This window comes from Salvelinus alpinus, chromosome 26, assembly GCF_045679555.1.
Source record: "Salvelinus alpinus chromosome 26, SLU_Salpinus.1, whole genome shotgun sequence".
NCBI classification, from domain to species: Eukaryota; Metazoa; Chordata; class Actinopteri; order Salmoniformes; family Salmonidae; genus Salvelinus; species Salvelinus alpinus.
Genome location: NC_092111.1, coordinates 26,371,996 through 26,393,802, shown reverse-complemented (window position 1 = coordinate 26,393,802; position 21,807 = coordinate 26,371,996). Strand labels below are relative to the sequence as shown.

Genomic DNA, 21,807 nt, shown 5'->3' with positions numbered 1-21,807 from the left:
GAGGGACGACGCTAAGGAGGGAGGAGAGAGGGACGGAGCTCGGGACAGAGGAGAGAGTGACGGAGCTAGGGAGGGAGGAGAGAGGGACTGAGCTTGGGAGGGAGGAGAGAGGGACGGAGCTCGGGACAGAGGAGAGAGTGACGGAGCTAGGGAGGGAGGAGAGAGGGACGGAGCTTGGGAGGGAGGAGAGAGGGACGGAGCTAGGGAGGGAGGAGAGAGGGACGGAGCTCGGGAGGGAGGAGAGAGGGACGGAGCTCGGGACGGAGGAGAGAGGGACGGAGCTAGGGAGGGAGGAGAGAGGGACGGGGCTAGGGAGGGAGGAGAGAGGGACGGGGCTAGGGAGGGAGGAGAGAGGGACGGAGCTAGGGAGGGAGGAGAGAGGGACAGAGGAGAGAGTGACGGAGCTAGGGAGGGAGGAGAGAGGGACGGAGAGAGGGAGGGAGGAGAGAGGGACGGAGCTAGGGAGGGAGGAGAGAGGGACGGGGCTAGGGAGGGAGGAGAGAGGGACGGAGAGAGGGACAGAGGAGAGAGTGACGGAGCTAGGGAGGGAGGAGCGAGGGACGGAGAGAGGGAGGGAGGAGAGAGGGACGGAGAGAGGGAGGGAGGAGAGAGGGACGGAGCTCGGGAGAGAGGAGAGTGACGGAGCTAGGGAGAGAGGAGAGTGACGGCGCTAGGGACAGAGCTTGGGAGAGAAGAGAGGGACGGAGCTAGGGGCAGATACAAAAGCCCTAGAAGGCCAGAGGGAAGACCCCTGCCAGGCGCTAGCACTAACTACCTGGCTAATCAAAAGAAGTGGTTTGAAGGTCAGATCCAGGATAAGGCTAACTGGGTACGGCTGGAATATCACTGAACATACGGACATTGTAAAGACCACTAACTTATCTAAACTATGCACAAACTTCTCTTTAGACTTTGTTACAAAACTTGAACTGTAACTAATCTCAGCCCATAGCCTCAGAATCCATCACACTGCCCTCAGCATGGGGAGGAGATCGCTGGTAGTGAGAGACAATGTACTGTATGTATCCGTGTACTATGTATGTATGTATCCGTGTACTCTGTATGCGTGCATGTATGTATGTATCTGGGTACCCTGTATGTATCTGGGTACCCTGTATGTATCTGTGTACCCTGTATGTATCTGGGTACCCTGTATGTATCTGGGTACTCTGTATGTATCTGGGTACCCTGTATGTATCTGCGTACGCTGTATGTATCTGGGTACTCTGTATGTATCTGGGTACTCTGTATGTATCTGGGTACTCTGTATGTATCTGGGTACTCTGTATGTATCTGGGTACTCTGTATGTATCTGGGTACCCTGTATGTATCCGTGTACTTGTGTCCATGTTCGTTTGCTATGTTGGGGATCCTCATCATAACTCGTGCTAGCTTGATGTCATACTTCCATCATTTGAATGCTGCTGCCTTGTTTTAATCAGTTCTAAATCAACAGGGAGCCCAACCCCTTAACAGCAGGAGCAGCAGCGTATAAACACAAGAGAAGAAAATACCTTTATGATCTACCCACCACTGGTGCACTCCACATCCCCATGTTCCTAATATGTATTCATGTCACCCACTTAGCCACTACAGGGAACTCCTACAGGCCATGCTCAGTTGCCCAATGTTTTCTAATGTTGCAGATAGAAATGCCATGAATAGAGCCAATGTGCTTCCTTATTCTACATGTCAGAGGTATATTTATTCTACATAACATATTGCTATCTGAAAGTTCCAAAACATTGCGTCTTGCTGAACACACCTGGCTTCTCTAACACTTGTTCATAGTGGGAAGCCATTTCCCAGGGCCTACTGAATAAAGCAAACAAATCCTTCTATTATGACTATTCCCTCAGATTCCATCCATTCAGCTCCCTTCTGTTCCGATGTACTGACTGAAGTAAATAACGGATGATATCATTGAACCTGACGCCTTTAGGTAAATCAGGTGGACCATACATTATATCCTAGTTTCTTCAGTTGCATGACAGTTAAACACAGTTACCACAACTAGCTGAAAAGTATACGTTTCAGAAAGGCAACGTAATGTAGGCTTATTGGGTGGATGTACCTTTCATACAAGAACTGGATTAAAACCGCTCTTAGCTCAATAACACTGTAGCTATATGATGTATTTAGAAATATAATTATCTATTACATGTGAACAACACTTTAGCTTGTATTTCCACTATATCTGGTAGAATTGGAATCTGGTCGGTTGATATCTACCGAGATAAGCTACAACACGTTGATACGGTACGGTACATAATATAATGCGATTGGAGAGGAAAAACGACAGTGTTGGTGACGACACACCAAGATCTCTGTTGAGAGAGATGGACTTGCCTCGAGGCAGGTGTTTTTATTTTCATGTTCTACTACAGTGTAACAGAGGCCATAGGACATTATTGTGAAATCGCATTGGACAAAAGTAGCACCCCCCTGCATTCCCTGCTACCTGAGTGCACAGCACCACTAAGTAACCCAGCCTCAGCCCTGTAGAGGCTGACACAATCTCCACACAACAACGGGGACATAGAAATAGAATCTAGAATGCTATTTCTAGAATTATATTTCTAATAACAGGGATACCGCTTATTGAACACAATTTTAAAAAGCACCACAGTGTAAGTAACAGGGCATGGAGTTGGAGATAAAACAATGGATTCCCGGGGGGGGGGGGGGGGGGGGGCATGGGCCCACACACTAGCCTAAAGGCGCACACACACACACACGTCAAGCTAATTGCGAGTATGACAACTTTATAAGGTTGAAGAGAATGGTATTGGGTATTGGAAATAAGACAAATGTTTTTAATCAGGTGTCTTTCTCCAACTGCTAAATGACACTGGCAGATAGATATTATAGAGAGTTACAGTGTGTGTGTGTGTGTGTGTGTGTGTGTGTGTGTGTGTGTGTGTGTGTGTGTGTGTGTGTGTGTGTGTGTGTGTGTGTGTGTGTGTGTTTGTGAGAGCATTTGGGTATTAGGTTGTGGGGTCCACCTACTGTAACAAAACAAGATGGCAGTATTCTCCTAAGAGTTACACGGTTACAATAACCACGGTCTTCCTTTAGCAGTAGAACAGCCAGATCCATCTGTTCCTCCGTTACATTTAAACATGTACTCTTCTTTAAGCATGTGTACATTAGTCTTTTTTAAACTGCAATCCGTTGACATAATAAAATGTCAGTTTTAGATCATCTGGATCAGGGATGGGCACCGATGATGACGGTGGGGGGGTCTGCGTACACACATCCATACCCCCACACCGCGAGCATAACATTCTTGACAGAGGAGATTTTTTATGTTAGTTTCGTGCAATTGTACACATTTTGCCATTGGGTGGAGAGAAATGCTTGCAGGTTTTAATATGATATCTGAGTGAGACTGACAAACAAAATCAATGGAGGCCCCCGGCCAGTAACTCCACCATGATAACAAGTCTCGATAACTGTCCGCTAAACATTTTAGTTGATAAAGGCTAATTGAGTGACTATCAGTGACTGACATAACAAGAGAAAAACTGCTGATGCACAATCAAATGTTGAACTTGCACCTTGTGTATTCTACTATTCTAACTCTCAACAGTAAGTTGAGACCCGACTGAGTTCCCTCAAAAATGTATCCGAGGGCCTTCAAAAGGGGGGCAGTGAGTTGCACATCACTGATCTAAATATAGTTTAATCTTGCAGAAACTCCAAGGACATAATATAAAAGCACAATGACTTTGAATGGGCGACCTAGGCCATACCATGTTTACAACATTGGTTTAGTCGACAGGTGAATGAATGATACAACACTTAAACTATGGTCACCCTTCTTGGCGTTATACTGAACTCGTTCATTGAGTGGAGGATAGATTTTTAGCTTTAAAGTGGAGAACATTTAACTTAATAAACTGTCAAATCAGAGCTCCATCTACATAAACATTCAGATAAAAAGACAAAAATAGAAAAGGGTTGAGAAAAATAAAGGGTATATAATCCCGGAGGAGGTACGGAGGAAGCTGGGTTGTGAACAGAGTGGGTTTACTAGTGTGTTTATATAGCTGGTGTGAACAGAGTGGGTTTACTAGTGTGTTTATATAGCTGGTGTGAACAGAGTGGGTTTACTAGTGTGTTTATATAGCTGGTGTGAACAGAGTGGGTTTACTAGTGTGTTTATATAGCTGGTGTGAACAGAGTGGGTTTACTAGTGTGTTTATATAGCTGGTGTGAACAGAGTGGGTTTACTAGTGTGTTTATATAGCTGGTGTGAACAGAGTGGGTTTACTAGTGTGTTTATATAGCTGGTGTGAACAGAGTGGGTTTACTAGTGTGTTTATATAGCTGGTGTGAACAGAGTGGGTTTACTAGTGTGTTTATATAGCTGGTGTAAACAGAGTGGGTTTACGAGTGTGTTTATATAGCTGGTGTGAACAGAGTGGGTTTACGAGTGTGTTTATATAGCTGGTGTGAACAGAGTGGGTTTACGAGTGTGTTTATATAGCTGGTGTGAACAGAGTGGGTTTACTAGTGTGTTTATATAGCTGGTGTGAACAGAGTGGGTTTACTAGTGTGTTTATATAGCTGGTGTGAACAGAGTGGGTTTACTAGTGTGTTTATGTAGCTGGTGTGAACAGAGTGGGTTTACGAGTGTGTTTATATAGCTGGTGTGAACAGAGTGGGTTTACTAGTGTGTTTATATAGCTGGTGTGAACAGAGTGGGTTTACGAGTGTGTTTATATAGCTGGTGTGAACAGAGTGGGTTTACTAGTGTGTTTATATAGCTGGTGTGAACAGAGTGGGTTTACTAGTGTGTTTATATAGCTGGTGTGAACAGAGTGGGTTTACTAGTGTGTTTATATAGCTGGTGTAAACAGAGTGGGTTTACTAGTGTGTTTATATAGCTGGTGTGAACAGAGTGGGTTTACTAGTGTGTTTATATAGCTGGTGTGAACAGAGTGGGTTTACTAGTGTGTTTATATAGCTGGTGTGAACAGAGTGGGTTTACTAGTGTGTTTATATAGCTGGTGTAAACAGAGTGGGTTTACTAGTGTGTTTATATAGCTGGTGTGAACAGAGTGGGTTTACGAGTGTGTTTATATAGCTGGTGTGAACAGAGTAAGTTTACTAGTGTGTTTATATAGCTGGTGTGAACAGAGTGGGTTTACGAGTGTGTTTATATAGCTGGTGTGAACAGAGTGGGTTTACTAGTGTGTTTATATAGCTGGTGTGAACAGAGTGGGTTTACTAGTGTGTTTATATAGCTGGTGTGAACAGAGTGGGTTTACTAGTGTGTTTATATAGCTGGTGTTAACAGAGTGGGTTTACTAGTGTGTTTATATAGCTGGTGTGAACAGAGTGGGTTTACTAGTGTGTTTATATAGCTGGTGTGAACAGAGTGGGTTTACTAGTGTGTTTATATAGCTGGTGTGAACAGAGTGGGTTTACTAGTGTGTTTATATAGCTGGTGTAAACAGAGTGGGTTTACTAGTGTGTTTATATAGCTGGTGTGAACAGAGTGGGTTTACGAGTGTGTTTATATAGCTGGTGTGAACAGAGTGGGTTTACTAGTGTGTTTATATAGCTGGTGTGAACAGAGTGGGTTTACTAGTGTGTTTATATAGCTGGTGTGAACAGAGTGGGTTTACGAGTGTGTTTATATAGCTGGTGTGAACAGAGTGGGTTTACTAGTGTGTTTATATAGCTGGTGTGAACAGAGTGGGTTTACTAGTGTGTTTATATAGCTGGTGTGAACAGAGTGGGTTTACTAGTGTGTTTATATAGCTGGTGTGAACAGAGTGGGTTTACTAGTGTGTTTATATAGCTGGTGTGAACAGAGTGGGTTTACTAGTGTGTTTATATAGCTGGTGTGAACAGAGTGGGTTTACTAGTGTGTTTATATAGCTGGTGTGAACAGAGTGGGTTTACTAGTGTGTTTATATAGCTGGTGTAAACAGAGTGGGTTTACTAGTGTGTTTATATAGCTGGTGTGAACAGAGTGGGTTTACGAGTGTGTTTATATAGCTGGTGTGAACAGAGTGGGTTTACTAGTGTGTTTATATAGCTGGTGTGAACAGAGTGGGTTTACTAGTGTGTTTATATAGCTGGTGTGAACAGAGTGGGTTTACTAGTGTGTTTATATAGCTGGTGTGAACAGAGTGGGTTTACTAGTGTGTTTATATAGCTGGTGTAAACAGAGTGGGTTTACTAGTGTGTTTATATAGCTGGTGTAAACAGAGTGGGTTTACTAGTGTGTTTATATAGCTGGTGTAAACAGAGTGGGTTTACTAGTGTGTTTATATAGCTGGTGTGAACAGAGTGGGTTTACTAGTGTGTTTATATAGCTGGTGTAAACAGAGTGGGTTTACTAGTGTGTTTATATAGCTGGTGTGAACAGAGTGGGTTTACTAGTGTGTTTATATAGCTGGTGTGAACAGAGTGGGTTTACTAGTGTGTTTATATAGCTGGTGTAAACAGAGTGGGTTTACTAGTGTGTTTATATAGCTGGTGTAAACAGAGTGGGTTTACTAGTGTGTTTATATAGCTGGTGTGAACAGAGTGGGTTTACTAGTGTGTTTATATAGCTGGTGTGAACAGAGTGGGTTTACTAGTGTGTTTATATAGCTGGTGTGAACAGAGTGGGTTTACTAGTGTGTTTATATAGCTGGTGTGAACAGAGTGGGTTTACTAGTGTGTTTATATAGCTGGTGTTGGACTGTGTGTTGACTTTTCTTTGTGTGTACTTCTTTGACCTTGTTATATTGACCTTCATATAAGAGTTTTAGGCTGTGTCCCAAAATGTGCATACTCCCATTCATGGATTTAAAAGCATAGGATTGGTGTAAACACTGGCTGGACACCATTGTTAAATCCATGACCGGAAATGTGCAAGTCCACACTTTGGAAGAAGGCTTGCGGTGCGCAGCCTTAGAACAGCCAAGAGAGTGTCTGAGCTAACAGACAGAGAGAACTAGCTAGGTGACAACAGAGTGATTCCATCAGAGTTCATAATCCACCACGTACAGTAATGTCACTTTCAAAAGTGAGTCAACCTCCCGTGTCCAAGCCAACCAGGTGGCCAGGAAGTGGAGTGGGTGGGGTCAGTCTGGTCCACATAACCAATCAGGTAGCTGCACCAGTGGATCGGCCTCTGCCACCCATCAATCACACCGTTTCTTACTACTTATGAAGCCCATAGAGTGATGTGCCAGCTGAGCTGGAGTGAGTGCAGTGTGCAGAGTTAAAGAAATCTCCCAAAAAGCTTCCCATTTTCCAACAAGGTGGTCTGGGCTGGACCAGCCACAGTATGGTACAAGTGGTGTTACCATCCCTACTTCACCAATATTCTCTCAGACCTGGAAGGTCAACACAAGAGTGAGTAGGGTGAGAGAGTGAGATGTTCACCCCAACCCAACAGGAACTGCCACATACTGCCTTTACAAGTGTTCATTCACATCACACACATACAGTAAAAGTTCTTGCTTCACTTTTGGTATTGGAAAGGAAAGGGAAAATTGAGCGGACACCCTCCATCTTGTAGGTGACCTACGGGCTTTGGTAAAGAATGGCGCCCGTAAACAAAACGTTAGAAATACGAACTAACTCCTGATGGAAGAAGAGGGGCGCTTGTATGCAGCCCCATTTTAAGTCGGTTGATTGTTTTGCCCCAAAGTGTGTGGGAGGGGTGTAATGTTTTGAGTTCTTAGTGAGCAAAAACAGTCCTTTTTGTGCTTTCAATACACCAAGAAGAATAGATACAGAGAAATAACACCATTAGGGAAAATGGCACATAAAAAAAATTAAAAATAAACTTTTTGGTTGCAAGTAAATATCATGTGACCAACCCTCACTGTAAATAACTATATTGAAATGTTTCCTTTCTTTTGATCAACACTCCCTGAAAGAAAATGACCCTTTTTAGCTTCAGTCAACTGGATATATATATATAAAATGTAGATAGAAAACTGTGTGGTCCTGTGTTGCGGTTGTGATGCAGGGTTGCGGTGTAGGGCTCATTGCTGCTGACAAGGTTAGTCTGTTCTGCATCCCGACTGTGTATTTGTATTTTTGCTGTTGTTGCATTGATCCATTTAACCCCTTTAGGGGGTGCTATCCACCCCTCCCTCTCCCCCTGCCGAGTCCAGACACAAGATACATTCCCTGGGGTGAGGACGGGGAAGAGAGGGGGCCTGTGGTTGTAGAGATCCAGAGCACCCAGTAGAAGAAGCAGGCTGGAACAGAAAGAGTGCGCCAGTGGGGAAGAAAGGAGTCTACATGGGAAACAATGATTTTCCCCCGTTCTCTTTTTATTATGGCCTTCTCTCAAAGCAAAAAAAGCCCATTCTCAGTAAAAACAAAAATATTGAGACGTTCTGGGACAAAATTTGCCTCTTTTCTGGTCCCTTTATGGCTGACCTGACGATTAGGTCCGAGGTTATTTTTGTCTTGGGAGGGAGCTGGAGTTAGCTTGGGATATACTCAGAACAGTAGGAGGCTCCACCCCCTTGGTCCTGCTGGGGTGGGTCAGGAGGGGTCGGGTTAGGGTTGGGGTGGAGTGGACCAGGACTGTAGAGGGGTGTGACAACGTTGGTTTTGGAGTGACAACGAATGCGTAGGAAGGGAACAGAAAGGAACACCCCTCGTTCCCACGGGCAACCCTCACGGCTGGTCGGTTACTTGGTTGGTTCAGTCGGTAAATCTCTGGCAGGCTTTCTTCCATCGGCAGGCAGTGCACCACATGTCCCTGTTCTCCATTCCGTACACTTTACGACACTTCTTACCCTCGCCACGGGACTTACGGCTGGAGAGGGGAGAGAGATGAGGATATGGTAAAATATGTTTGTTAACACTGACTGGTTTATAATGAGAGAGAAAACATCCAACATGTTGATAATTGATGTATAGTTTATACAAGTGGGGAAAAACATAAAACATGGTTCTGGAAAGTTGCTTCATTCCTATGGAAGACATACATCGCTAAATATGGATTCAACGTGGGTTTCCTGTGATTTCAGGATGCCCAAAGCTCAGAGGTCATCAGTAAAAGTTCAGCTGGTAGAGGTCATTGGTACCTGAGTGAGCCAGTGGCTCTGGGAGGGGAGGAGAGGACTGCTATTGTCTGGGACCGCTGCTCCCCGAAGCTCTGTGTCCGACTGTGGGTGGGAGATGCCTGGAGAGAGGTAAACAGAACCAGAGCCATCAGAACACAGAAATAGACAGAACATTCATTTGAATACAGGCACAAAACAACAGAAAACCACTGGTATGCTTGAGAGGCTGTGTGTGTGTGTGTGTGTGTGTGTGTGTGTGTGTGTGTGTGTGTGTGTGTGTGTGTGTGTGTGTGTGTGTGTGTGTGTGTGTGTGTGTGTGTGTGTGTGTGTGTGTGTGTGTGTGTGTGTGTGTGTATCCCTGTATGTGCAAGTTTGTGTGTGTTTCTTCTACTCACAGCTGTGCCAGTGAAGGTGACAGGAGGTGACTGCCAGGAGATACTGAAGGTTGAGCTGCTGTTGGGGGTGAAGGAGGTGGAGGCAGCAGAGCCTGAGGCAGCAGAGCCTGGGCCAGGGCCAGACCCAGAGCCTGAGAAGGGGATGGTGACTGGAGCTGTGGCCTGGGGAGGGAAGGAACAGCCACAAGTCAGTCACACCTTTAAAGACCAGTGTGAAGCACCCACACAGTCAGTCAATTAACAAATCAATCAATCAATGGACCTATCAACCAATACGCCAATCAAACAATCAAACCAACCAACCGTCAAGCACTCAATCAATTAAATTGTATTGCAAATACTGTAAGCACTTCGCTACTTAGGAGATCAGAAGGTGTGGCCAGTAGTTTTGTGGGTGCATTTCTCACCTGGTAGGCGTGTTCTGCGTGGATGAGGTAGAGGGCGCTGGGGGCGGAGCGACTGAGGGGCGTGCTGTTGGAGTGGGTGTGATTATCCTTGTTCCCATTGGTCCCGTTGCTGCCCTCTGCAGGGGGTCGTCTGAGGTTGTCATGGGGGGGAGAGATGGGGGAGAGTACGGAGGGGGAGACGGGGGACAGGCTGCTCAGACCGTCAGCCACTGAGTCTGTGTTGAGTTTTATCTCTGAGTAGTAGAAATCCTCCTCTCCGTCACTGCAGTCAGAGTCACAGTTACGCCTGTGGGAGAGGAAGGAGTTAAAACTAGGAATGTTAATATCAGCATTGATCTTGGATTAGATGAGCCCTGCTCTTGTCATTACAGAGAAATGATGATTGGGCCAGTTTGCTGGTCCCATGACTAATATCAGGTTATGAACTACCGAATCTGATCATGTTCATAAAGTGATTGACAGAGAAACTAAAGCAAGCTCATTGAGATGGATCATTTTTTCCCATTTTGAAGTAGACAATTTTCTTTGTCATGATTGGATGATCCCTCCTGACAATCTGGTTGGACATGACTCCAACAGGGTCACCAGGAGTGATCAGCCAATGAAGTTGGAAGTCCCACCCAGTTGACTACATTAAAATGGTGGAAGCCCTCAATGGTGTTGCCCATGCCTTTTGGCCACCAGAGGCCTCTATCATTCTTTATGAGCAAACTTCATCAGAGATAGACTGGGGAGAGCTGGCTCTGAAATGTGTCATTATGTCACCCTCATCCCCCTTGTAGCACAGACAGTAGACCTTACAGGCCTAGCAAACAAACACTCCTCAAACGCTATTCTGTCTGTCAGGGAAGTGGGGTGGCGGTCTTTAAAGGTATCTCTGTTGTGAGTACCACTGTGGTTATTATTGGCCTTTAATTGACTGAGTGTAAATGTCATCTGTGTGATAACATTGTTCTGTTCTGTCCTCATTTATCCCTGGCCTGTCACGCTGTGCCAAGTGGAGAAAATGTTACCATGGTGATAATACCACAGGGATTAATCTGCTGTTGTGTTTTGACAATCCCAGTGAAAGGAGGTGCCCAAGGTTCAGCTGGACCGCTGCCAGCCAGGTTAAATTTGAGATTATTCAATGTAGCCACCCTTTGCCTTGATGACAGCTTTGCACACTCTTAACATTCTCTCAACCAGCTTCATGAGGTAGTCACCTGGAATGCATTTCAATTAACAGGTGTGCCTGGTTAAGAGTTAATTTGTGGAATTAATGTCCTTCTTAATGCATTTGAGCCAATCAGTTGTGTTGTGACATGGTAAGGGTCACAAATACCAAGTCCATATTATGGCAAGAACAGCTCAAATAAGCAAAGAGAAATGAGTCCATCATTACTTTAAGACATTAAGGTCAATCGATCCGGAATATTTCAAGAACTTTGAACGTTTCTTCAAGTGCAGTGGCAAAAACTATCAAGCTCTATGATGAAACTGGCTCTCATGAGGATCGCCACAGGAAAGGAAGACCCAGAATTACCTCTGCTGTAGAGGATAAATTAATTAGAGTTACCAGCCTCAGAAATTGCAGCCCAAATAAATGCCTCACAGAGTTCAAGTAACAGACACATCTCAACATCAACTGTTCAGAGGAGACAGCTTGAATCAGGCCGTCATGGTCGAATTGCTGCAAAGACACCACTACTAAAGGACACCAATAATAATAAAAGACTTGCTTAGGCCAAGAAACACGAGCAATGGACATTAGACCGGTGGAAATCTGTCCTTTGGTCTGATGAGTCCAAATTTGAGATTTTTGGTTCCAACTTTGTGAGACGCAGAGAATGTGAACAAATGATCTCAGCATGTGTGGTTCCCACCGTGAAGCATGGAGGAGGTGTGATGGTGCTTTACTTGTGACTGTCTGATTCATTTAGAATTCAAGGCACACTTAACCAGCATGGCTACCACAGCATTCTGCAGCGATACGCCATCCCATCTGGTTTGCACTTTGTGGGACTGTAATTTGTTTTCCAACAGGACAATGATCCAGAACACACTTCCACACCTCCAGATCTTCAAAAGATTTTACAGCTGCATCATCGAGAGCATCCTGACGGGTTGCATCACTACCTGGTATGGCAACTGCTCGGGCTCCGACCGCAAGGGACTACAGAGGGTAGTGCGTACAGCCAAGCTTCCTGCCATCCAGGACCTCTATACCAGGCGGTGTCAGAGGAAGGCCCTAAAAATCACCAAAGACTCCAGCCACCCTAGTCATAGACTGTTCTCTCTGCTACCGCACGGCAAGCGGTACCGGAGCGCCAAGTCTAGGTCCAAGAGGCTTCTAAACAGCTTCTACCCCCAAGCCATACGACTCCTGAACAGCTAATCAAATGGCTACCCAGACTATTTGCGTCCCCCACGCTGCTACAACTCTCTGTTATTATCTATGCATAGCCACTTTAACAACCCCACCTGCATGTACATAGTTATCTTATTTATCGACACCGGTGCCCCCACACATTGACTCTGTACCGGTACCCCCTGTATATAGCCCCGCTTTTGTTCTTCACTGCTGCTCTTAATTATTTGTTTTTCTTATCTCTTACTTTTCCTTAATTTTTTTTTATTTTTAGGTATTTTCTTAAAACTGCATTGTTGGTTAAGGGCTTGTAAGTAAGCATTTAACTGTAAGGTCTACCTACGCATGTTGTATTCGGCACATGTGACAAATACAATTTGGTTTGATTTTGATAAGGGCTATTTGAACAAGAAGGAGAGTGATGGAGTGCTGCATCAGATGACCTGGCCTCCACATTCACCCAACCTCAACCCAATTGAGATGGTTTGGGATGAGTTGGAGCGCAGAGTGAAGGAAAAGCAGCCAACAAGTGCTCAGCATATGTGGGAACTCCTTCAAGACTGTTGGAAAAGCTTTCCTTATGAAGCTGGTTGAAAGAATGCCAAGAGTGTGCAAAGCTTCCGTCAAGGCAAAGGGTGGCTACTTTGATGAGTCTCAAATATAAAATGTTTTGATTTGTTTAACACTTTTTTGGTAACTACATGATTCCAAAAGTGTTATTTCAGTTTTGATGTCTTCACTATAATTCTACAATGTAGAAAATAGTCAAATGAAAAAAAGTCCCTTGAGTGAGTAGGACTCCAAACCTTTGACCTGTACTGTATACATGTCAGAGAGAGGATAAAAGAGAGAGTGCGTGACTGAGTGATGTGTATAACAGTATGTGTCTTACCCCAGGTGAACGGTCCGGATGTGTCTCTGTATCCCAGCAGCCGTGCTCAGAACCTTCCCACAGTTCTTCCACAGACACTTAAACATCACCTTCATGGAGTTCTGTACATTACACACAGGAGGAAAGACAGAACATTCAACATCAACTCTTCACCCTTTTCTCACGCACTCAAAATCAAATTTCATTTGTCACAAGCGCCGAATACAACTGGTGTAGACTTTACCGTGAAATAGTAACACAAGAGGAATCAAATATACAAGAATGGAGCTATATACAGGGAGTACTAGATCAATGTGGAGCCATATACAGAGAGTACCAGATCAATGTGGAGCTTATATACAGGGAGTACTAGATCAATGTGGAGCCATATACAGGGAGTACTAGATCAATGTGGAGCCATATACAGGGAGTACTAGATCAATGTGGAACTTATATACAGGGAGTACCAGTACCAGATCAATGTGGAGCTATATACAGAGATTACCAGTACCAGATCAATGTGGAGCTATATACAGAGATTACCAGTACCAGATCAATGTGGAGCTATATATAGAGATTACCAGTACCAGATCAATGTGGAGCTATATACAGAGATTACCAGTACCAGATCAATGTGGAGCTATATACAGGGAGTACCAGATCAATGTGGAGCTTATATACAGGGAGTACCAGTACCAGATCAATGTGGAGCTATATACAGAGATTACCAGATCAATGTGGAGCTATATACAGAGATTACCAGATCAATGTGGAGCTATATACAGAGAGTACCAGTACCAGATCAATGTGGAGCTATATACAGAGATTACCAGATCAATGTGGAGCTATATACAGAGAGTACCAGTACCAGATCAATGTGGAGCTATATACAGGGAGTACCAGATCAATGTGGAGCTATATACAGAGAGTACCAGTACCAGATCAATGTGGAGCTATATACAGGGAGTACCAGATCAATGTGGAGCTATATACAGGGAGTACCAGTACCAGATCAATGTGGAGCTTATATACAGGGAGTACCAGATCAATGTGGAGCTATATACAGGGAGTACCAGTACCAGATCAATGTGGAGCTATATACAGGGAGAACCAGTACCAGATCAATGTGGAGCTATATACAAGGAGTACCAGTACCAGATCACTATGCAGGGATGCGAGGTATTTGAGGTAGATATGTACATGAAGGCAGGGTAAAGTGACTAGGCTTCAGGATAGATAATACAAGTCAAATAAAGAACAGAGTAGCAGCAGCAAATTATTTAAAAGTGTGCGCGCGCATGTTGTGTGTATGTATGTGTTTGTGTTGTGTCGCTGTGTGTGTGCACGTATGTGTGTATGTAGTGTATGTGAATGTGTGTGGGTTTTGTGTCAATGTACCTCCCTCACAGAGAAAGGGTGGAACAGAGTGGTAAGAGCTTTGCCACTCATCCCACCCTCCATTAGTCAAACTAACATGTGGCCAGGGACTCCCACCAACCCACCTGTCTGCCCCATTCAGTCTGAGGAGGCTGAGGCAAGGCTGGTGTAACTTGCGGGGTGGTGAGAGGAGAGCGCAGGAGGAGGTCTGCTCTTTGCTGTGCCATTTCTCTAACACAATACATACACACACACCTCTGTGCCATATTTCACACTATCAGTCCTCCGTAATTACATCATGGCCCTCCGAGAGCAATTGCTTCCGAGCAGCAGCTTTTCAGATTGTGCGTGTGTGTGTGTGTGCGCGGGTGTATGCCTCCAGTTGAAAGCCGTTGGGCCTGATGAGGATAGACGTGTCTTAATGCTCTGATCCCTCGTCACAGATCTTTATGATGGGTGTCAGGTGGCCGTCTATTTGGCCATTGTTCAGGACATTCATTTAATTTACAACAGAAGATGTTAAAAAAAAAATTCTTCCTGATGCCAAATAATACACTCGTCATCATCTCCTGCTTGTGTGTGTGTGTGTGTGTGTGTGTGTGTGTGTGTGTGTGTGTGTGTGTGTGTGTGTGTGTGTGTGTGTGTGTGTGTGTGTGTGTTGGTCCTTCGGTAACAAAACCCCTGTGCAGTTCCACATTACAGCAGCACACAGTTCATTAAAAGAGAGCTGGTGAACGAGCAGCATTGTGTTTGACTCAGAGGAGGACAAGAAGAGCAACACTTGGCTCTAGTTGTCATGGGTGATTATTTCACATGTAACCTGGGGGAAGTTTTCTAAAAATACGGGGAACAATGAAAACTAGACTTGTATCTGAAGCCAATACGGAGAACTGGAGTCAGAAGTTGAAAAAGGAACATAACACAGGGAGACACCAGACAGACATGTCCTGTGCCCCTCCAGGAGAGGTCCTGTGCCCCTCCAGGAGAGGTTCTGTTCCTGTGGAATACTCCTTTAAAAGCAAATCTGAATATATTTTATTGCACTGTTGCATGGCTGTCCTCAAATCAAACTATACTCTGATTTAGACTCCTCCTGTCTTTAATGCTCTCCATCTACCCCATTCTCAATATCTCTGCCCCTTTACCATTCTCTTTGTGTCTGTCTCCATCTCTCAGCACACCCCCTCTAACTTTCTTCCCCCCCCATCTCTATCTCCCTCCATCCTCTCATTCTTTAGAATCAGTATCCAATTAAGAGTTGAGCGGTGCTGTGCGTCTCTCACCAGAGCTATCCTATTGATCTGATGGGAGACGCACAGCACCGCTCATCTCTTCATTGGATACTGATTCTAAAGAATGAGAGGATGGAGGGACAATCTTCATGTTTGCCAGTGAAGATATTAAAATCATTAATTTCAATGTTAGATGGGCCCATGTGTGGCTGTAAAGTAATTAAGCAGGATAAATGGCGGGAGGTGTGTGTGTGTGTGTGTGTGTGTGTGTGTGTGTGTGTGTGTGTGTGTGTGTGTGTGTGTGTGAGTATAGTCTGGGAATTGACAGCTAGACAACACAACAGAGCTTCAGCATCCAAGAATTCTGCTCCCCTGATAAGAATGAGACAAAGAAAGAGGGAAAGAAATAAAGGAGGGAATATTCAGTCATTAATTCACGTAAATGAGGAGAGTTACAAAATGGTGGCCGTCAACGGAGTAAATAAATGAGAGTTGAAGCGGGAGCGTTCGGCTACTCTAAGTGGCCATAACATGCTGCTGGGTCCGCCCAATTAGTGTTGATGGTCTCCTCTAGTGGTGTTTGTGCTATGTGGTGGCTCAGAAACGACATGAGGCATTGCCACGTGTCTAAGGATCAGTCTGTCACATATCACAATAGCATTATGTTAACTGTTTTCGGGTTATCCTATGTATTATCCTATGTGTATTCCTATGGTGTATCCTATGGGGTATCCTATGGTGTATCCTGTGGGTTATCCTATGGGGTATCCTATGGGGTATCCTATGGGTTATCCTATGGGGTATCCTATGGGTTATCCTATGGGTTATCCTATGGGGTATCCTATGGGGTATCCTATGGGTTATCCTATGGGTTATCCTATGGGGTATCCTATGGGGTATCCTATGGATTATCCTATGGGGTATCCTATGGGGTATCCTATGGGGTATCCTATGGATTATCCTATGGGTTATCCTATGGGGTATCCTATGGGTATCCTATGGGTTATCCTATGGGGTCTCCTATGGGTTATCCTATGGGGTATCCTATGGGTTATTCTATGGGTTATCCTATGGGGTATCCTATGGGTTATCCTATGGGGTATCCTATGGGTTATCCTATGGGGTATCCTATGGATTATCCTATGGGTTATCCTATGGGGTATCCTATGGATTATCCTATGGGGTATCCTATGGGGTATCCTATGGATTATCCTATGGGTTATCCTATGGGGTATCCTATGGGGTATCCTATGGATTATCCTATGGGTTATCCTATGGGGTATCCTATGGGGTATCCTATGGGGTATCCTATGGGTTATCCTATGGGGTATCCTATGGGGTATCCTATGGGTTATCCTATGGGTTATCCTATGGGGTATCCTATGGGTTATCCTATGGATTATCCTATGGGTTATCCTATGGGTTATCCTATGGATTATCCTATGGGTTATCCTATGGGGTATCCTATGGGGTATCCTATGGGGTATCCTATGGGTTATCCTATGGATTATCCTATGGGTTATCCTATGGGGTATCCTATGGGTTATCCTATGGGTTATCCTATGGGGTATCCTATGGATTATCCTATGGGTTATCCTATGGGGTATCATATGGATTATCCTATGGGTTATCCTATGGGGTATCCTATGGGTTATCCTATGGGGTATCCTATGGATTATCCTATGGGTTATCCTATGGGGTATCCTATGGGTTATCCTATGGGGTATCCTATGGATTATCCTATGGGTTATCCTATGGGGTATCCTATGGGGTATCCTATGGGTTATCCTATGGGGTATCCTATGGATTATCCTATGGGTTATCCTATGGGGTATCCTATGGGGTATCCTATGGGGTATCCTATGGGGTATCGAGTGTATCCACTTGTGTGGCTAGAATTGTATTTTTAGATGGTGAAATGAAATCGGTCTATCCACCTTGCGCTTGCGTGGGATTGGCTCGTCGAAGAGCAGGCTGCTGCCATCCTGTTCGTCGATGGCGTCGTCGAGGGGTGGGCCGTTGATGCTGGACATGCGGAAAGGCTTGAAGCTGTCTGCAGATAGCGGTGGGGAGGGGGTGGACGGGTTGGACTGGTCACTAGGGCCGCTCCAGCTCCAATAGCCACTACTGCTGTAACTGGAGGGGGTGAAGCCCCCACCACTCTCCTTCCACGAGCCATTCAGACCCTCTGGAGGGGAGAGAGCGAGCGAGAGAGAGAGAGCGAGAAAGCGAGAGAGAGAGAGAGAGAGAGAGAGAGAGAGAGAGTCAGAAAAGTACTCAAACTTAGTACTCAACAATTTAGGAGTCCTCTAAGCAACAATTGTCACTGAGATGACATATGATTCAGAAACACATGCATCTAACGGTGATTTCAGCTGCATCGACTTTCAATGTATGCAGTAGTTTTAATAATACTTTATTTTAAGAGTGTTTCAAGACACCTAAAGTCACTTTACATATAGAGATACATCAGCAAGTTAAAAAGGCAATAAAATCATACTTTAAAATAAACAAGACTAAAATTACACTAAACATTATGAAAGACTAACCAGAGAACACACTAAATATGATAACAGACTTATTAGGGAAGTGAACTAGACAGGGGGTATAAGCTAAGACAACAGATAATCCGGTGTGAAGAGGTGTGTCTTCAATGTGTTATTGAAAGTGTGTATAGATTGTGAGGTTATGACATGGAGAGGGATGGAGTTCCAGAGTTAAGGGGCTGCACTGCTAAAAGCCCGGTCTCCCATGGAGCAGAAGCTGGTGGGATGGATGGTGTGTAGGCCAGCGTCGAAAGAGTGCAATTTTGAGTGGCACAACAAACAAGACCTCATTTAGAGTTGCTTCACTCCAGGGACTTAGTTGAGACGTCTTGCGATTCATATAAGGTACATTACAGCGGGCCTCCCGGGTGGCGCAGTGGTCTAGAGCACTGCATCGCAGTGCTATGCTGCGCCACCAGTCTGGGTTCGCGCCCAGGCTCTGTCGCAGCCGGCCGCGACCGGGAGGTCCGTGGGGCGACGCACAATTGGCTTAGCGTCGTCCGGGTTAGGGAGGGTTTGGCCGGTAGGGATATCCTTGTCTCATCGCGCTCCAGCGACTCCTGTGGCGGGCCGGGCGCAGTGCGCGCTAACCGAGGGGGGCGGGTGCACGGTGTTTCCTCCGACACATTGGTGCGGCTGGCTTCCGGGTTGGAGGCGCGCTGTGTTAAGAAGCAGTGCGGCTTGGTTGGGTTGTGCTTCGGAGGACGCATGACTTTCGACCTTCGTCTCTCCCGAGCCCGTACGGGAGTTGTAGCGATGAGACAAGATAGTAATTACTAGCGATTGGATACCACGAAAATTGGGGAGAAAAGGGGATAAAATTTATTTAAAAAAAAATGTATAAAAATAAAATAGGTACATTACAGCAGATGAAGAGAAACTCTCCTTTAGATTTCACCGTGACAAACCACTCAGCACTTCTAATTCAATCTGAAGGTGGAGACGGAACAGAGAGATCAAAGACAGCATTCATCTTTACCTGGTGGGAGAGGTACACTCAGGAGATACATACAGTATGCATCTCTACAGCTGCACTAGTCTCATCATGTCCTCATCATGACGTGACCTCAGCAAGGGGATATGTATATGAAACAGTAAATGGTTCACCAAAAACAACTTCCTTTGTCAGTTCGTTCAGAGCACGCAAAACGACACGTACAGACGCTAGCTATCATGATCACCTCCGCAAATGTTTGTTTGATCAAATGTTTGATTGTTGCCGTCTTGGGACAAAACTCAGTGGTTAAAGAGAATCTTAATTTATTTTAATTTTACCTTTATTTAAACTAGGCAAGTCAGTTAAGAACAAATTCTTATTTACAATGACGGCCTAGGAACAGTGCCTTGTTCAGGGGCAGAACGACAGATTTTTACCTTGTCAGCTCGTGGATTCGATCTAGCAACCTTTCGGTTACTAGTCCAACGCTCTAACCACTAGACTACCCTACCGCCTTAATGGGATCACCCGTTTAAAAAGAGGATACAATAATAAATGAAATAAAAGCATGTTTGGTCGACTCACCGCTGACTTTGACAGGGGGGCTCCTGACCAATGGACTGCTGGACAGGCTGGTCAGAACCATGGCAGCTGTCACCTTGTCCATGTCCACTTCCTCCTCTGACTTCCTGTTAAAACAACAACAACAAACAGAGAATATTACTGTGCATGAAAACACAGCAACAACAATAACAAACAGATAATGTGGCTGTGTCCGAAATGGCATCATATACAGCTCTGACCCAAAGCACTAAGCCTACCTTGGTAATACGGCACAGCAATATAGTGCAATTTCAGATTCACTGGGCATGCCTCAAAACCATTCGTCAACTCCCCCTGTGAGACCGTGATATATTGGTCAGCTCATTAATATGATCCAGCAGGCTCTTTGTTCTACGTTGATGTAACCGGCGCCGTGTCTGACAAATAACAGACATGCTGAATGTAAACATCGCCATGTGTCTCTTAATTGGCGTGAATTCACCAACGCTATGGATTCATCTCTTAATCCACCCCGCTGTACTCCCGACACACACAAAAAATTATTATAGAGAGCAGGGAGGTTGATAAGAGAAGAATTACCTAAATCATTGTTCTGATTAAATTAATATGATGTCATTCATGGATTACATATACATCACTGATTCACTTTACCCAGAACCCCCCCACCCCCCAGTTTCTGGTCACCTTGGTGTGTGTGTGTGTGTGTGTGTGTGAGTGTGAGTGTGTGTGTGTACGTAGATAATGCCACCAGGCCGTCCCTTTGGACAGCTCATGATTGCAGTCCCTCATATCTTTACATGGATGAAATATTGTAGATTTCACCAACACACATTAGCACAGTGATAGTAAATATGTAATGTATGTGCACACACAGAGTAGTCTAGTGGTTATGATATGGGGAGATAATTACAAGCGATGGGGGAGATGACAGGATTGTGAAAATTGTGAAATTCACGCACTTATTAAGAGAACACGTGGTCATCCCTACTGCCTCTGGTCTGGCAGACTCACTAGACACAAATGCATATTTTGTAAATGATGTCTGAGTGTTGGAGTGTTGGAGTGTTGGAGTGTTGGAGTGTTGGAGTGTTGGAGTGTGCCCCTGGCTATCTGTAATAATGTCTGAGTGTTGGAGTGTGCCCCTGGCTATCTGTAATGATGTCTGAGTGTTGGAGTGTTCCCCTGGCTATCTGTAATGATGTCTGAGTGTTGGAGTGTGCCCCTGGCTATCTGTAATGATGTCTGAGTGTTGGAGTGTTCCCCTGGCTATCTGTAATGATGTCTGAGTGTTGGAGTGTTGGAGTGTTGGAGTGTTCCCCTGGCTATCTGTAATGATGTCTGAGTGTTGGAGTGTTCCCCTGGCTATCTGTAATGATGTCTGAGTGTTGGAGTGTTGGAGTGTTCCCCTGGCTATCTGTAAATGATGTCTGAGTGTTGGAGTGTGCCCCTGGCTATCTGTAATGATGTCTGAGTGTTGGAGTGTGCCCCTGGCTATCTGTAATGATGTCTGAGTGTTGGAGTGTGCCCCTGGCTATCTGTAATAATGTCTGAGTGTTGGAGTGTGCCCCTGGCTATCTGTAATAATGTCTGAGTGTTGGAGTGTGCCCCTGGCTATCTGTAATGATGTCTGAGTGTTGGAGTGTGCCCCTGGCTATCTGTAATGATGTCTGAGTGTTGGAGTGTGCCCCTGGCTATCTGTAATGATGTCTGAGTGTTGGAGTGTGCCCCTGGCTATCTGTAATAATGTCTGAGTGTTGGAGTGTGCCCCTGGCTATCTGTAATAATGTCTGAGTGTTGGAGTGTTCCCCTGGCTATCTGTAATAATGTCTGAGTGTTGGAGTGTGCCCCTGGCTATCTGTAATAATGTCTGAGTGTTGGAGTGTGCCCCTGGCTATCTGTAATAATGTCTGAGTGTTGGAGTGTGCCCCTGGCTATCTGTAATAATGTCTGAGTGTTGGAGTGTTCCCCTGGCTATCTGTAATGATGTCTGAGTGTTGGAGTGTGCCCCTGGCTATCTGTAATAATGTCTGAGTGTTGGAGTGTGCCCCTGGCTATCTGTAATAATGTCTGAGTGTTGGAGTGTTCCCCTG

At 45.0% G+C, this 21,807-nt stretch overlaps 1 protein-coding gene across 1 annotated transcript in view; it reads right to left on the bottom strand.

Annotated features, from left to right (window-relative positions):
• Positions 1 to 5,847: 5,847 nt before the first annotated feature.
• The window catches only part of LOC139555070 (zinc finger protein 704-like), a 91,192-nt gene continuing 75,232 nt past the window's right edge, over positions 5,848 to 21,807 (bottom strand). The window contains exons 3-9 of the mRNA XM_071368523.1: positions 19,739 to 19,842; positions 17,608 to 17,858; positions 13,083 to 13,183; positions 9,841 to 10,126; positions 9,434 to 9,595; positions 9,060 to 9,157; positions 5,848 to 8,788 (exon numbers count right to left, since the gene is read on the bottom strand). Of these exons, the coding sequence (XP_071224624.1) occupies positions 8,674 to 8,788; positions 9,060 to 9,157; positions 9,434 to 9,595; positions 9,841 to 10,126; positions 13,083 to 13,183; positions 17,608 to 17,858; positions 19,739 to 19,842 (1,117 nt within the window). The 3' untranslated portion in view covers positions 5,848 to 8,673. The remainder of the gene's footprint in view (positions 8,789 to 9,059; positions 9,158 to 9,433; positions 9,596 to 9,840; positions 10,127 to 13,082; positions 13,184 to 17,607; positions 17,859 to 19,738; positions 19,843 to 21,807) is intronic.